Source organism: Lampris incognitus, chromosome 4 (genome assembly GCF_029633865.1).
Source record: "Lampris incognitus isolate fLamInc1 chromosome 4, fLamInc1.hap2, whole genome shotgun sequence".
NCBI lineage: Eukaryota > Metazoa > Chordata > Actinopteri > Lampriformes > Lampridae > Lampris > Lampris incognitus.
Window position 1 is genome coordinate 27,282,844 of NC_079214.1, and position 17,103 is coordinate 27,299,946.

The 17,103-nt window shown below is 40.9% G+C and overlaps 2 protein-coding genes across 2 annotated transcripts in view; both read left to right on the forward strand.

Annotated features, from left to right (window-relative positions):
• The window catches only part of pde8a (phosphodiesterase 8A), a 50,288-nt gene extending 46,257 nt beyond the window's left edge, over positions 1-4,031 (forward strand). The window contains exons 20-22 of the mRNA XM_056278106.1: positions 1,299-1,463; positions 1,597-1,726; positions 1,815-4,031. Coding sequence (XP_056134081.1) covers positions 1,299-1,463; positions 1,597-1,726; positions 1,815-1,921 — 402 coding nt within the window. The 3' untranslated portion in view covers positions 1,922-4,031. The remainder of the gene's footprint in view (positions 1-1,298; positions 1,464-1,596; positions 1,727-1,814) is intronic.
• A 1,231-nt stretch (positions 4,032-5,262) lies between these two features.
• On the forward strand, positions 5,263-17,086 carry LOC130111379 (KH homology domain-containing protein 4-like). Its single transcript, XM_056278552.1, has 14 exons — positions 5,263-5,394; positions 6,389-6,689; positions 6,799-6,918; positions 10,061-10,134; positions 10,532-10,584; positions 11,263-11,465; positions 13,619-13,827; positions 13,969-14,029; positions 14,340-14,397; positions 14,621-14,856; positions 15,049-15,153; positions 15,689-15,774; positions 15,867-15,985; positions 16,421-17,086. Exons 1-14 carry the CDS (start codon positions 5,366-5,368, stop codon positions 16,546-16,548), a joined length of 1,782 nt encoding a protein of 593 aa, XP_056134527.1. The 5' UTR covers positions 5,263-5,365; the 3' UTR covers positions 16,549-17,086.
• Positions 17,087-17,103: the final 17 nt, after the last annotated feature.

Sequence of the window (17,103 nt, forward strand, 5' to 3'; positions counted from 1 at the left end):
AGTGTCATTTTGAGGGACTTTTTGAACTCCTACTTCAGGGTAGGTACACTCCCAGAGTACACAAGAGGAACCTTGAGTGAAAAGGTACGGTGATTGGTCAAGACGTTAAGTGTACATTGATTGGTCAAACACATGAGCCAATGCAGCACCAGCAACCAGCATTTTTAAAAACCTGTGTAAAAGGTTATCCATGTACAAAACAGCTCTTGACGTTAGCCTTTAAAAATGGAACAAAACACGGACAAATGGACCAACAGTGAATTCCAGGCTTTATTGAGCCTATATAGAACCACATAGCCTATATTGAACTACATAGTCTAAATTCGTACATCTCCTTTCCAACTCTGTTATTATCATGAAACCCACGACACATATCTCCATCTTGTTGTATCACATGCAGAATGAGGTAAACGTTTATATTCCTACACGTTTGACGCAGATTACTAACTGCCGGCTTACGTCACTTCAGTGTTCTTGGCAGTGCAAATGCAAACAGAAAAAACCCTTGAAGGTTCGTAGTTCTCAGGGAACCTCCCCAGCAGGTAGTTCCTTTCAAAACAGTCCCCAGACCTATTTGGTCCAGGGGCGTCCAGGTGGCGTGGTGGTCTATTCCGTTGCCTACCAACACAAGGATCACCACTTTGAATCCCCATGTTACCTCCAGCTTAGTCGGGCATCCCTACAGACACAATTGGCCGTGTCTGCGGGTGGGAAGCCGGATGTGAGTATGTGTCCTGGTCACTGCACTAGCGCCTCCTCTGATCGGTCAGGGCACCTGTTCAGGGGGGAGGGGGAACTGCGGGGAATAGCGTAATCCTCCCACGCGCTACGTCCCCCTAGCAAAACTCCTCACTGTCAAGTGAAAAGAAGTGGCTGGCAACTCTACATGTATTGTAGAAAGCATGTGGTAGTCTGCAGCCCCGGATCAGCAGAGGGGGTGGAGCAGCGACCGGGATGGCTCGGAATTGTTGGGTAATTGGCCGGGTGCAGTTGGGGAGACAAAGTGGGGAGGGGGGAATCCAAAAAAAACAAAAAACTGTTTGGTCCGAAAGTTCCTAGAATAAGTCCCTCTTCTACCTGCTACAGGTGTTACTTTTGTCTTGAATATCAAGAAAATATAGATTTTTTTTAAATCAATTGCCAGTATGATGTGTTTATATTTTCAACTGTTATGAATACAGAATTTATGTAAGTTCAATTTAGGGTTGCTGAACTGTGGTGAAATATGGGGGTGTGATGCTATTAGTATCCAAAAGAACCGTATTGTTCCTACTTCTAATGTCTGCATGTGTTTTTAGGGAAACAGTGATGAGGAATCTGTTAAAGGTGTCTTGACAGCCCTTGAGAACCGGATCCTTGTCAAACGAATGCTGATCAAGTGTGCAGATATCTCCAATCCATGCAGGCCTCAGGAGCTCTGTATAGAATGGGCTGGACGCATCTCTGAAGAGTACTTTGCACAGGTAACTTGAACTCGTGAAGCCATGGCTGGAGTAAGCAGGAGGCAGATGTAGTTAGCAGCAGCTGCACTGTGAATTGTAATCTGTTTGCTTATTGTGTGTGTGATGGACCCTTCTGTTGTTGACTCTGGTACAGACGGACGAGGAGAAGAGACAGGGTCTACCTGTGGTCATGCCTGTGTTTGACAGAAACACCTGTAGCATTCCAAAGTCCCAGATTTCCTTCATAGACTACTTCATCACAGACATGTTTGATGCGTGGGATGGTAAGACTGGATCCACAACTTAGGCTACATTTACTGAAAATGCATTATACCATGTTAGTTACCCAGCCTAATGGCTCCATGTTTCCAGCTTTTGCAGACCTACCCAACCTCATGCAGCATCTGGACAACAACTTCAAGTACTGGAAAGGACTAGATGACAGGAAGCTGCACAGCTTGCGACCGCCTCCAGAGTAGGCACTGCCACGTGTACCTTCAGCCCTGGGACTCTGTTCGCGAAGAATGTCCCTGCTCTCCTCTCCCTGCTGGGTTGTCTCTCTCCCTGTCGGCCCAGTGCAGCTATTCAGGGCATCCTAGCCTTCACTCTCCTGCTTCTGTAGCACACCGAGCGTCCATACGTCCATCTATAAAGACACACGACTACCTGACAGACTAACAGCTGCACATCTGGTGTTGGCTTACAACCCTGTCAGATGGGAACTATACCCAACAAAATGATGGATGGCTAAATGGAAATACAGCATCCTTACAAACTGTTAGTGCCTGTTAGGCATTAGTGGTGTAGCTGGTCAAGCGATATGACTGAGAGAGGTTCCTTAGACACCTCCTGGCAAAGCATCCGTCCCCCTAGTTATCACATGGGTTCAACCTTTCTGTCAGAGTGACTGTTGTATCTGAGTAAAAACTGCTTGTTCATTGATGGACCGATAAACACTGACTGGGGATTGCAGTGTTCTGGATTCCATTTAGAGAAACTTGAGGATGAGATGGAAGAGTGCTCTGATGATGAAGGTGTCAAGTCTACGTCCAACCACCCGCGACCACCAAGTACTTCCATCCCTCTTTTCACGGCAACACGAGATTACTCTCTTGTGCCCCTGGAGGCTACACCGTAAAACAACATGCCACAGCTTTTATTTTTATTTTTTGTCTGTCCTTCAGAAACTCATCCACTATTCCTGGCAAGAATATGTGTGGTGACATGAAGCTGTCATAAGAGATGTTGGTAGGGAGGATTTCTTGCAGGTTCAGGGAGTGGAATTTTATTTAGGCCACTGGTGAGAGGCAAAAACCTCAACATCTTGATCATAGCTAACTAATTACAAATGATTTGGTATATTAATTTTGTCTTAGATGTTCCATATTTTCTATACTAAAAATACATACGTAATTTAGTTGATGAATAAGAACAAAATACACTTTAAAGAGAAAAAAGCCAAAGCTGATTAAGAAGAATATTACTATAACTCTGTCTTGTCCACAATTATTCATATGACGCATTGACATTATGAACATTTTTATTTTGTTATCAAAAGTACAGTACCAGTTTGAATGAACACCTTTTTATTGCACTGTAAACAATATTAGAAATATCTATGTCTCAGTGATTTGTCCAGGGATGGGATGTTGCTTTGGAGAATAAGCTGCGTTATTGATCTTCAGGTGTGTGTGTGTGCGTGTGTGTGTGTGTGTGTGTGTGTGTGTGTGCGTGCGTGCGTGCGTGCGTGCGTGCGTGCGTGCGTGTGTGTGTGTGTGCGTGCGTGTGTGTATGTATGAATTCATCGTTGCAGCAATCCCTTACTCTTGGTTTGATGCTGTAAACCGCTTGACATTTGACAACAGCAGAAATATGTGAAAACATTTTGGACTTGAAAGATTTTTTTCCTCCCAGAAATTTTTGTATCTGGTTTATCCTACTGAAAAGACTGCCTTATTTTATACAATATTTATACAGTACATCCCACTGTGCAACTGCAACGGATATCTGGAGTTTTTATTATAACATACTCAAAAAGTTATGTTCAAGTAAATCTCAATATTTTTATAGACAATGAATTTTACACTGGATTTACAGCAAATGAGATCAACCATTATAGCTATCTGAATACCTGTGAAATGGATGGTTGTGAGGCATTGTAAGCATGTATACAGAGAACTAAATGGTTAGGAAGGATGTGGATTACAGAATTGTCTATCACTGTCTTTAACCAGTCTCCTGGAGGCCAGCTTGCTTTGATTTTGGCGAACATAATTCTGTTTTGGCCACTTGTCCAAGATCCTTATGCACAGACCCAGGGAACAACTTCTAAACAATGTTGGTTTCAGATCAGGATACTAATATGTTAAAGAATGTTGCTTATAAAGAATATTTCCTATTTAAACAGTATATATAGTAATGCCATAACAACTAAGCAAATGATGGTTAATATTGACCATGGTGTCGCTGTTTCTCTCTTATGACAGAATTGTACACTCAATCAGGGGATTTGTTTATTCCTTCTGATTCACTTGGTCTGAAGGCACGGAAAAAATAAAATTTGGAAAATATTCAATGGAAAATAAAATAATGCCAATTATGAGTTTGCAACTTATTTCCAAGTCAAGATCCTCTCTTTTCTCCAAGTCACTCATTTTCTCTCTACATCTGTTCTCGAATTTTGGATTGCTGTACTTGAAATCAAAGAAAGTTGAATCAGTTCATCTGGACACTACGTTTATTGAAAGAAACGTTTCATCTAAGTGACCTCTTCAGTCTAAAGTAAACTGACTGCAGGTACCCCCGCCCTTATAAAGAAATACAGTTCCATAACGACCGAAACCAACGATCGGTTTCATATGCAATTGCCGTGACCATTAACTAGAGTTTCAGTGGCCATTCAGAGGATTTGGGAATGTTTGCAATCACATCATTATAAAATGGCGACATATGTACTCTTAGGCCCCCCTCCCTGGTTCAGGTCGTTCCCTCTTCACATAGATTAGATGGCCTCTGACTCCCCGTTCAAACCAGCGTTCCTCACCTATCAAGGATGTGCACATCCTCATCCTTGAGAGTGGCCACTGGCCTGTAGATGGGTGTAGACTGCAGAGTCCTGGCCTGCAGTCAGTTTAGACTGAAGGGGTCAGTTAGATGAGCGATAAAACGTTTCTCTCAAACGTTGTGTCCAGATGAACTGATTCAACTTTGATTTTCTTACCTGGATTATTGAGCATGCATAAAGACGCTGTACTCAAAACTTTACAATATTGCTTCCCGTGTTTTTTTTAATATATACTCTTCATCGCCCCAGATTCCTTGTTTGACTCTACACAGCTTAATTTATCAAAAATATCTTAAAACTGAATAAATCCCCTATTTTTGGAACATGTAGTCGCCACATCACAACACTGATTCTTTTTGATTCTCGACAACCACTTGAATCTCTCTGGGTCTGGATGACTTTTGGAGAAGCGCAACTAGAAAGTGGTCGTCTTGGCCAGCTCAAACATCAACACGACTTCATGAGGACAATATTAGAAATCATCAGCTTGAAAGCATTGCCGTCTGTGGAGATACAAGCTAGCGTGGTTTTCTAGTGGTAGGTGGCTATTTACACATTTACTGATATTTTTCTCGCAATTCTACACAGCACGCACTGAGAAAACAAACGGCATAATTAAGAGTGTATATTGACGAGTCAAACGCATTTCCCAGCGGATGAGTTAACCACGGCCGACAGCCGCGAAACACAAATCAAGTTACATAACTGCTTTACGACTGGATGCCGTAATTTGGTCAGACTTTTGCGACACGACGTCAAAAGACATCGCCGGCGGTGAAAGTGTAGATGGCCGATGTACAGTGTTAACTAATTTTTGATAAAATTTTTTTTTCAATTGCAGACTCGAGAGCGTGGTGCTATGTCTTCAGGAATGACTGGACAAACACCGTGAGTTTCAATTTATTCTAGTTTTGTTTTGATTAACTGGTGTTAAGTAACTTAAGCGAGCGAGCAAACGACACCATCACTATCATTAACTAGTCAGCTAGCAGCCGTCAGCTAACGCTAGCCTTGTCGTAACTGTCCCTACTAGCGTTAGCATGCACGTTGTCGTTGCGTTGGCCTGCTAACTGTGGCTACTTGGCGACGTATTGCTAGCGCACTTCTAAGCCATTATTACATTTAAGATGCTGTTTGTGTATCAGGGTAATCCATGTGTCCTCACCTATTTCACACAGTTATGTAATTAATTCTTTTAAATTTCGAACTTGGTAACTCGTAATAGTGAGTACATGTTAAGTTAAGCAAAGCAGTTGCTCATTGTTGACACTAACAAGGTAAGATAGCGTCAGCTATTGCTATAGCCTCGCTTCGGGACAGCAACTTAGACAATTAAGGAAATTCAACGAGGATAGCTGTAAAAGTCAACTCTCATTTCGTACTTTTATCACGATCACGCATACAAGTGACTTATTGCTTCGGTTGGTTCGGTAGTAGTTATCGTCAACGGCGACAAATACCTGGGTTAGCGCTAACGTGAACTATCCGAGAATGTCAGTTAAGTCCTTGCAAATTTCGCTTTAACACGAAATTATGTTGTGATAAATTCAAAATTGAATGAATCGTCGTGTGTCTGAAAATTGTGTTGCCTACACTTAACGCCAATGTATTTTAACGCTAATATATTTACAAAAAATTTAATGTGCCATTATGTTTAAACTTTTTAAAACTTTTTCCCCCTCTCATTTTTATAATATACTTTCGATATACATCTATATCTCTTCATAATGGTTAAATACTAATGTCTATCCTGTTATCTTTTTCTTATCTCTGTCTATTCTGTATAAGTACATGGAGAGCAATGGAGGAACCAGAGTCAAATTCCCTGTATTTGTAGTTCTTCACATACTTGGCCAAATAAACTGATTCTGATTTTTCTCAGGTGCTTAAGTAGCCGATGGGATCAGCCCGCCCAACCTACACAGACTGTAGCTGTTCGGCAGCAGGGCAGCGATGGAAATGTCGCTCATTGTGTCTCATCAGCATCAGCCACAACCACAGGCTCCAACACTGGTGTTTCTTATGGTCAGCCCCCTCACTCATCTCCTGGGTCCGTGATACCTGAAGGGGAAAAGCCAGCACCTCAGGGAGGAGTTGAAATGGCTGCGGCCATGGCTGCGAAAATCAATGCCATGTTGATGGCGAAAGGGAAACTGATGACTCCCCCACCTTTACTTGCAAAGGTGGCTAATTTTTAGTAATCCACAGTGAGTAACAGTTGAATTTCCTGTTTGTAGATACTAAATATGCTTATGTTTTTTTTTCTTCTGTTGTTTGATATCTGTCATTTAGACCACTCCAAATGTGCCAGATCCCACAACTACAGAAGAGATGGTGGTTACAGAGGTGGACATAAATGATGTACCAATAAACTGTAGGGACCTGCTTACGAAAGGCAAAACACAGCAGGAGGTAAATGAAATGTAGTTTAAGAATTGTTTACTTTGTATGAGTTCAAATTCAACTTTATTGTCATGTGCAGAATACAATGAAATTATTGTGCTCTCTGCTTTAACACAAAGGACACAAGAACAAAGGACACAATATCCCCAAAAAACAGTACCACACGATAACACAACAATGTTAGGTGCATATGGGTGCGTCAGCTGTTCAGCAACCTGACTGCCTGTGGAAAGAAACTATTACTGAGATGGGATGTGTGTGATTTGCTACTCCGGTAATGTTTTTTAGATGGAAGGAGCGATAATAGCATGAGTGGGGTGGCTGGTGTCCTTAGTGATGTTTTGGGCTTTCCTTTTGCTCGAGTGATGTAGCTATTATAAGTTGTGGTAGTTCCATGCCAGTGATTTTTGCAGCTGTCTTCACAGTCCTTTGAAGCAGTCTGCAGTCATGTTGCCTAACTACACTGTAATACAGCCTGTCAAAGCATAAAAGTTTTGGTACTCATACCAAAACTTTTGCTCCAGAAAATACAGTCTCTACTGTGCCTTCTTCAGGGTGCAATTGGTGTTGAGAGACCATGTGAGGGTGTCTGTGAAGTGTAAACTGAGAAATCTAAAACTGTCCACAGTTTCAACAGATGACCCATTGGTGGAAATAAGAATGTGATTGTCTCTGATATTTCTAAAGTCAACAATGGTTTTTGTCTTTATTGACATTTAGAGAGAGGTTGTTATCATGGCACCACATAATTAAATCTTTCACTTCGCTTATATAGGCCCTCTCATCACTGTCACTTATTAGTCCAATCACTGTGGTGTCATCTGCAAATGCTGTCGTTGAACATATTTGGCAACACAGTTGTCTGTAAACAGACTCTACAATAAGGGACTGAGACGGCAGCTCTGAGGCATGCCTGTTCTAAGAACTAATGTAGATGAGTATGTTCTACCTATTTTCAGTCTGGGGCCTGCCTGTCAGGAAATAACAGATAGAGCCGCCCAGAGTTTCAGCACCAGTTTGGATTGTACAATTGTATTAAAAGCAGAACTGTAATCAATAAACAACATTGTGACATAGGTATTTTTCTTTTCAAGCCGTACTAGAGCAGTATGCAGATCAAGTGAGCACTCTACCCCAAAACAACCAGATTTAAAAACAGTTTCTTTCTGCGGGCTGTCATTCAAATTAACGCTTAACACTGTCAAATAAATCCAACCTTTTTGTATATACTGTACACTGTACATATACTGGTACATTCTGTCATGTCCATCTACCTCAGGCATGTATGTAAGTAACCTGCTAACATCTATTTCAGCATCTCTGATATATTCTCTGCACCATTGCACTTTATTACCTCTTATTTCACCTGTATAGGTCAATCCTTGTGTATATGTCTGAAGAGTGTTGTGTTTTCGTGTTGTTATTCTATGTTAAGTACCCTGAGAGAGCCACGAAACCGGAGTCAAATTCCATGTATGTGCAAACCTACATAGCCAATAAACATGATTCTGAAGTGAGCTAGTGTTATCTACAGATCTGTTGAAACATTAGGCAAACTGTAATGGGTCAAGGGTAGCAGGAATGTTACATTTTATTTATGATATAACCAATCTTTCCAGGCACGTCATAATAATAGTGGTGAAAGCAACAGGTCAGTGATCATTACGGCAAGAGACAGATGTTTTCTTAGGTACAGGCTCAATGTTTTTTTTTTTCTTAAAGCACAGTGGAAGCACACACTGATAGGGGCAGGTTAAAAATGTCAGTAAAAAACTGATAGCTGAGTGAAACATGCCTTGAGGACATGGGAAGGGGATGCCGTCTGGGCCAGCAGTTTTACGAGCCTTGACCTTTTTAAAAGTTTTACTCGCATCAGCCTCTGTCACCTCTAGATCGACTTTATTGGGTGGGCACCGTGATGCTGTCGCTGGGTCCAAGTTGTGAGCTTCAAAGTGGGCTTAATAGTTGTTAAGCTCATCTGGAACAGAGGGAGAGGTGTTGATAGGCACACTGGGTTTAGATTTATAGTCAACACGAAAACAAACAACAAAGCGGGAGCAGCTCGTAGGGAGTCGCCATAGTACAGCACCATTTTCAATCTTGTCACATGAGTGACTGTGCCCCTCCATATTTGGAGTAACTTCAACACCTATTGAGAAAATGAGCTAAAATGAATGACATTATGTTAAGCCATGATTATTGTTAGAGAAGAAAACGCATATTAAGTTGCTTTCACAAAAAAGTATCTATATTTTTGTTCAAGCAAACTAATTGCCTTAATTTACTAGATTCTTTTGATCAGAAAAAATGCAGATGGTGGTCGTGCATTTACTTAAACTCCCAGAAATCATCAGAAGAGAAAAATATGACTTTAAAATGTTCCTACATGTTTCAGTAAACTACTATGAAAGTTAAGCTTATAAGCTGTTGGGGAAATGCTATTGTGTTGTCTTTCCCTCTCAGGTTCAGATTTATCGTCACCTGCATTGCCATCTGTCCCCTATTTCCTGTCTTACTCCACTGACTGTGAAATGAAAGCTGAAACTGTCAATACCCCCCCCCCAAAAAAAACAGGCAAGCGGGGGAGGTTGGTTTGAATTAGCGCACACCCACAGTGACAGATTGAACATTTCACTGAGAAGTTGAGACTGTGTGGAAATAATGAAGAAAAATATTTATTGACAATTTTTGCAGGGGGAAATCACTTATTGACTTCTTAGATGCAAGGCAGACATTTGAAATGAATTCAAGATGACTGCAGGTGCTATTTAAAGAAACCATTCAAACCAAGAAGTTATTCAAAAGCAAGTCAAGTAAAGTCCATTTTATTTGTATAGCACATTATCAGAAATTACAAATTTTCCTGTGGGCAAGAGGTAGCAGTTGAATCATCTTAGATCCCCTGAAATTATACCATTATTATCATAATCGAAATGGGTCATCTTGACAATTATTCTCCTCCGAACATTGCATTTTAACATTTTTAAAAGAATTCTTTTCCAGCAATATGGATGTGGAACTAAAGCTAGAATGAAAATAGGTGACATGGCAAAAAAATTAAAACACTTAAAGGTGAATTTTGTTTTGGGGTTGTATTTTCTTCTTGAAAACCACAATTTCAAAATCACGTTTTATGTTTTGCCTCTTTCAGATTCGCCGATGTAGTGGAGCTGCTGTCTCAACAAAAGGTCACTACATGTTGGAAACTGAGAAGGGAAAAGGAGTGTATGTATTGCTCAGTTGTAATCCGATTACTATGAAAATATTAGAAATGGAAATCCTGGCATTTGTAATTCTTGCACTGAATTTTTTTTTTACATGCTTGAAATTTTGCCCAGTTTCATTTAACTCAACCAATGGTAGCAAAAAAATGTTCTAACAAATCATTGCAATTACAGTGGTCATTATCAAATCAATTTATCAAGCAGCTTCCACCATTGCCCCAACAAATTTTCCCTTTTATTCAATACTTATAATTTTGCAGCTAGTGCAGATATGTAAATAAGCCAAAGAATCAGTTAAGTTTTTTTGTAATGATGGAATAAGCTACAACATTCTGAAGGGGCTGCACAAGACCTGTGTTGTACGTGTCATATCCTAACCTGTTTTTTTTTTATTTTAGAGAGAGGCCTTTGTATTTGCACGTACAGGGAAAAAACCAGGAGCAGGTGGATAGTAAGTGATTGTTTACTTTGTATCAGGCTTTTGTATAGGGTTGGTAATTCTTGGGATTTGGTACAACAAAATTTAACAGTATTTTATTGTGTTCTAGTCAGAGCCCACAAAGGCTTTTAAGTCTGATGTCAGCGAATTTGCGTGTTTTGTTTGTTGCATTTGCAAATTACAGCAGTAAAAAAAAAAAAAAATACAGAAAATTGGATGAAAGCTGTTGAATGGACAGTTCAATAACTAAGAAGTCACATCGCAATGTAATGTTTGGAAAAAAATAAATGCCACCGCCAAACATCGTTATGCCATAAAAAGTAATATAGCCAGCTTTTTGTTTATTAATTTCATTCCATATAAGTTGCCGATACTAATGCTTTTACTTTTTCGCATGGAACAGTTGTATAAGTATAGCATTTTTTTCATTACTCCTTGCAATACTTTGGCTTTGGCAGGTCTAAAGTGGGTATTTTTTTTCCTTCTTCTTGGTGTTTCATGTAAAAAATTTTGACTAAATTAATCACATAACCGCAGTGTTGAAACAGTCTAAAGCTCATTGACACTGGAAGTTCTTAACAAATTAGAATTTTCTTTTAATTCTTACCATACCCACTGTGCTGGTTTTTGGCTCATAGATTAAGTATGAAGATAGTGTCCAAACACTCTGCTTTTATTCTGCAAAATCAGAGGCTGTGATGAGGATAAAAGAGATTATCTCAGAGGATTTGTTGAGGGCGTCGGCAGCATCAGGACAGCAGGTGCCCGTGATACCCCCTCTCACAATCTACCCCCAACCCCCACGGGCCGTCATTCCACCATCGGTGCCACGGACACCCCACACTAATTCAGTGTCAACCCAGGGACATCGTCCTGCAGCTCCACATTCAGGGGTAAGCTGATAGTCATGTTAATCAATCAATCAACTTTACTGAACATGTTAAGGAAAACATATCAGCAATAAAAACAAACAAACAAATCATTAGCGACAAATAAGCAACTCAATGATCATGTTCAAAAGAGGCAAGAAGATATTGAGAACTTTGCTAGGCCTACCCCCTTATACTATTCATGCATTGATGATAGAAAATGAATGCTCAATTTAAAGCCATCAGTGTCCGTGATATCTATCTCAGTCGACTCAAACAAATCAACCCATTTGGACAAAAAAAATAAAATAAATAAAAATAAAACTGGTCACTGGTCCATCTTATAAACGTTCAATATTTTGTTTCTGAGGAATGTTTTTAGTTCAGATAAATTACCACATGTTTTCAGCTCATCACTGCAGTTACTCCACAAACCAATTCCCTTGGTTGTAACAAAATTATGTTTTGCATCTGTCCTTACTGGTGGTCTTTTGAATGTACAGGTTCCTCTTAAATTGTGTTTACTTTAAGGTTAATTGATAATGTTGATTTGTTCAAGGTAATACTGTGTTCATGTTTAGTAATCACCATTATTACACCCCTTTGTGTGGGGAACAGATTTTGACATACTGAGCCTTACCTTGAGATTGCGGCTGTGATTTCACTGTGCTTGTAGGGGTTTGATGAACATGTACTTTTCAATGTTCCTTCATAGATGTTTATGTATTTGGGAGAGGACTGGGTGCTATAACAGTCAGTCAGCATTTGAGTGATCGGCATACTCATGGAATAAGTGTGTGCATATGTAAAGGGGGAATGGTCGCCCCATTTAGGGTAAGGGCCATTTGCATAAATGTATGGGTGGATGTGAGTGAGTGGTCAGTGTTGGGGCAAGATATGAACCAAGGTTATAGGAGGGTGAGGTGGATGCGGTTGACCCCTGTGAGATGCAAACCCTGCTTTGGGTAAAGGAGGAGTGAATGTCTTGAGTATGTGTGCACGTATGTATGAAATAAATAATGATGCCCTTTGTGCAGTTATTTTCTACTTTGTGCAGTTATTTTTTATGCCATCGGGTTTTTTTTTTTTTTGCTATTATTCTTAAGGTTTCTAGTTTCATATTTTGATAATAAAGTTGCCTCTGTTAACAGTGGGTCTGTCCATTACTCATCTAAATCATTGATTAAAGATAACACTCATTCAGTCTGACTGACTGATTCAGACTCTTAACTCGACTATTTCTTATCCAGAGTTTAAGAACCTGGCTACTTCTCCTCTGTGGCACATGAGCAAGCAGACTGCTTAGCTGTCTTCTGTATGTTTGCTCATGAAGATGAATAAACTACACACTGAGTTCAAGAGATTACAGTGCAGATTGTGAAAAGCTTAGGAATATAAACATGACTGCCTGTTTGGATAAAGCAAGTTGGAAGACATGTTTTAATAGTTAAGGTATTCCTAATGAAAATGAAGTGGCTATCAGCGATTTTTATTTAGAACACTATAGTATTTGGGCAGACCCTTAATACATTCCAACAGCTATCACGTAAGTAGATGCACTGAGAAAAAAAAAGGTTTCTGTGGCCGTCCTAGGTGCTGTAAACAAAGAATTGTCTATGTACCATCTCCTTATCAGCCAATCAGGAGAGTTCTTTGCAAGCCGGTGTCTCCATTGGTCCCCACTTGCTGTCAATCAGTTTGCATGTCTGTGAGGCTCTTAGGCAGAAGTGAGGGGGTGGATTATTTTCCAAAAACAAATCTCTCTCTCGCTCTCTGTCTATATAAATACCTTTACATAACTGCATCATGTGATTTTGTTTTTTTAAACCAAGGAGAGTAAAATCTAGAGAGATCGTCCTACACAATTAATTGTGCATCCCTAAATCTATTATCCCGAGGCTTGAATGCACTATGCTATTTTCAAGTACATCAATCTTATTTAGCTGATTCCAATCTCCCAATTCTAATGGAGGTAACTGAGGTGAGGCTAGTTAAGACCATTTGGCCTTCACCGATACCCACCTCCCAGATTGAGTAGCAGAAAGAACGACCATGGCCTACAGAGAAAAGGCTTTGATTACTGCATCTGCTTACAACACTTGTTTTACTAGACACAACAGTGTTTTTTATGTCTTTATGACAACTTAAAACAAGTCATATTTTCCACTACTTTACAGAGTTTTGTGCATACAAAGATCTTTGTTGGTCTGGACCAGGCGTTGCCCTCATTCAACGTAAATGAGAAAGTTGAGGGTCCAGGTGGGTCTTACCTGGGTCACATCCAGACAGAGACGGGTGCGAGAGTATTCCTCCGGGGAAAGGGATCTGGCTACATTGAACAAGCGTCAAAACGAGAGTCCTTTGAGCCTCTTTATGTCTACATCAGGTAATGTAAATGATACTCTACACTCACCTTGCACTATTGATTGACATAAGCTTGTACCAATGATCTTAAAATCACTCTCATTTTCTGTTGTTCTTTGAGTACATTTTATCTAGCTTAACAACATTCCCTTACGTCTTATAGTCACCCAAATGCAGCTGGTTTGGAGGCAGCAAAGAAGCTCACTGAAAGTCTGCTGGAAACTGTAAGTTAATACCTTCTTCACAACATTTAACATAATTCTGAACTGACATTCTAATAGGAGGTATAAGAAGGTGAAACTATTGAAGCATGTAGTTCTCACCGATACCCACCTCCAAGAGCAAGCATGGTAGCGTGAACCACCTGATCTCCAGAGATAGATTTTGAGCGCTCTGCACCTACCCACAATGTTACTCAATAGTTAAACAAAAATCGTTTCATATTCCTGTACTTTGTGGAATGTAGTTTTTGTATATAGTCTGTAGTTTTCTTTATATCCTCACTGAGATTTGCTGTTGACTTTTGGTTCTTAGGTGAGAGCTGAACACAGCCGCATGATGTCCATCTACACAGCCACCGGCTCCACCCAACGTAAGCATTCCTTTACTTTCCTAACTAAACAAACAAATTCTATCAGGCTCACCCATGATCAATTACTAGCCATTTTAATGCATTCTTCTTGGGGTAATTAATCCTCTCCTGATGTCTTTAGTGGCTCAACAATAGGTTGGAATAGTAGGTCAGTTTTCAAAAACCCTGTTAACGATCTATGCGATATGTGCCATTAACTCCATGTTCTATACTTTCATTTCAGCATACGCAGCACATGGATTTCCACCTAATAGCAATTACTCTAGCCAGGGATCCTGGTATAACTACCCAGCAAATGGGTATGCTGGCAGCTATTCAGCGTACCCAGGAGCCAGTGGTTATTGGAGTAATGCAAATGGTCCCCCAAGTCATTCTAACCTGTCGACAACTCCTCAATCTTCTCAGGCAATGGTTCAGTATCCTGTGTGTCCTAGGAAACCGCATCCGTATATGGTCCAGGTATGTATATTCCACACCAAAAAACTAAAATACTTAAAGACAAGACAACAGATTGTTGACATTAAATTCTAGCTCATATTGGCTTATCAAGCTTTGTAAATTCTGTGGACATGGCAGATCTGTAAAAGCCGGTGGTTAGCTTCTATATTTAAAAGCCTGCCATAACATCCATTTGTTTCTTTTGTGCCCAAGGATCCTGGGAGCAGTGACACAACGGAACCTGAAGGATCCTCAAGCAGTCCCCCAGAGTCAGGAAGTCCAAAACGCCACTTCCAGGAGGCGGCTGAGAAAGAACAGGTGAAATGAAAGTGACATACTCATTGTAGACACATTCACATTTCTTGATGCTTTGGCCCAACCCTTCTCTCCAGAAGATGATTGATAAGTTGATTGCCGTGTTACCTCCGGCTTGGTCAGGCGTCCTACAGATACAATTGGCCGTGTCTGTGGTTGGGAAGCCAGATGTGGATATGTGTCCTGGTCGCTGCACTCGCGCTTCCTCTGGTCGGTCGGGGCGCCTGTTCGGGGGGAGGGGGAACTGGGGGGAATAGCGTGATCCTCTCACGCGCTATGCCCCCCTGGCAAAACTCTTCACTGTCAGGTGAAAAGAAGCAGCTGGTGACTCTACATGTATCGGAGGAGACATGGTAGTCTGCAGCCCTCGACAGAGGGGGTTGAGCAGCGACTGGGATGGCTTGGAAGAGTAGGGTAATTGGCCGGATACAATTGGGGAGAACAGGGGGGGGGGGGTCCAAAAAAAAAAGAGGAGATGATGATTGGTAAGTTTAGTTTTTTTTTTTCTGGAAATCCTTAATTCATTTTCCCATTCTAGTCTGCCAGCAGCTCCTCTGAAGCCCCTGCTACTCAGGAGTTGCCACTTCCCACCTTCAGCGTTGCAGAGGAGAAAGGACAAGAAAGGTACTTCTCAAGATTTCTTCTACGTTGAGTGGCAAACTCCCTGAATGTTTGTTGTGGCAGCTGTCATTTGATGCTCCCCTTGCTCTCTTTAGTATGCTGATGCCTCCACCGCCGCCTCCCATTGTGGCCCCTCTTTCTGCTGCACGCAAACGGCCGAGAGACGCCTTGCCGGAACCTCCAGCCAAAATGCCTTGCAACACCGCACCAGTGGGTATGTATCACACTTGACCTTGTCCGACCCAAGTAGTCAGACATTTTATCTATGGAGTTGTGTGAAATGGCTTCTCCCCCACCCCGTGGAGGATTGGGAGCATAGTGGAGACCTATTTGATTCCCTCAGCTGGTAGAATCCACTAACATGTTCTTCCTGTATATGTTCTTTGTCTTTCCCTTGTTTTCTCTCTCAACATGTTTCCATGGACCTGCCTGTTATGGATGTGTGCTCTGCTGCCGTTTCATTTGATATCCCCCCTCCCCTGGCTGTGGATCAAACCAACTCAAAACCACCGCTAACTTTGGGGCTCCTCAATGGGTTATCTTTTTTTGTTTGGTTCTTTTTTTTCCTCTCACCCTGTCCCCCTGCCTCTCCTAAATCTCCCCCATTCTTTCTCTTTTTCTCCGTGTCCATTTTATTGTGCCCTCACAGGTGTTCAAGAGGTGTGTGAGAAGAAATGTAAAGTGCTTGAGGATGCGTCAGGGCTAGTGCCATACGGAGGAGATTCCTCCGATGAAGAGGAGGAGAGGACACGCAGCAGTAAGACCGCTAACTCATAACCACCCCTCCTAAATCTCCCTCAAATCTCTCCCACTGCATTGGCCACCCACAGTCCAGATTCTAGATCTTTGTACATCAACAAAGCTCTCAAAACCAAGAACCCCTTCAGACATGACTGCAGTTCTAAAGTAACTGACACATTTTCATTAAAGACCCTTTTTTATTTCAATTCTCAAAATATATTTTGTCCATAAATGAGTCCAGTCTTTTGGATTTCCATCACTTGCTTTGCACCAGTTGCTGATGATGATAGATACATATACATATTGTAAGATTCAGCGGAGCTTTTTTCTTATCTTGGAAAATGGTGTATGCCTGTTCCCATGGAATACTGTAATAAAAAAAATTGAAAATCATGACCTCTGTCATACATTTTCATGTTTTGTTTTGTCTTTTTTGCATTTTTTACCAACTTTTTTTTTTGTATTGTAATAAACGGTCTTTGACACAGTTTCTTCTGGAATAATTTTTTAGTTTTCTGTCTTTTCAGTGATGGTCTTCATACAAAGTTCTAAATTACACTTAAAACCATCTATGGGTCATATTATGTGTAG

What these genes read in the sequence shown, in the direction of transcription:
- LOC130111379 (XM_056278552.1), top strand. Translation starts at nt 5,366, where the DNA reads ATGTCTTCAGGAATGACTGGACAAACACC. An exon ending in GGAATGACTGGACAAACACC is followed by an intron (nt 5,395 to 6,388) that starts GTGAGTTTCAAT and finishes GATTTTTCTCAG; the next exon opens with GTGCTTAAGTAGCCGATGGG. An exon ending in AGGCGGCTGAGAAAGAACAG is followed by an intron (nt 15,154 to 15,688) that starts GTGAAATGAAAG and finishes TTCCCATTCTAG; the next exon opens with TCTGCCAGCAGCTCCTCTGA.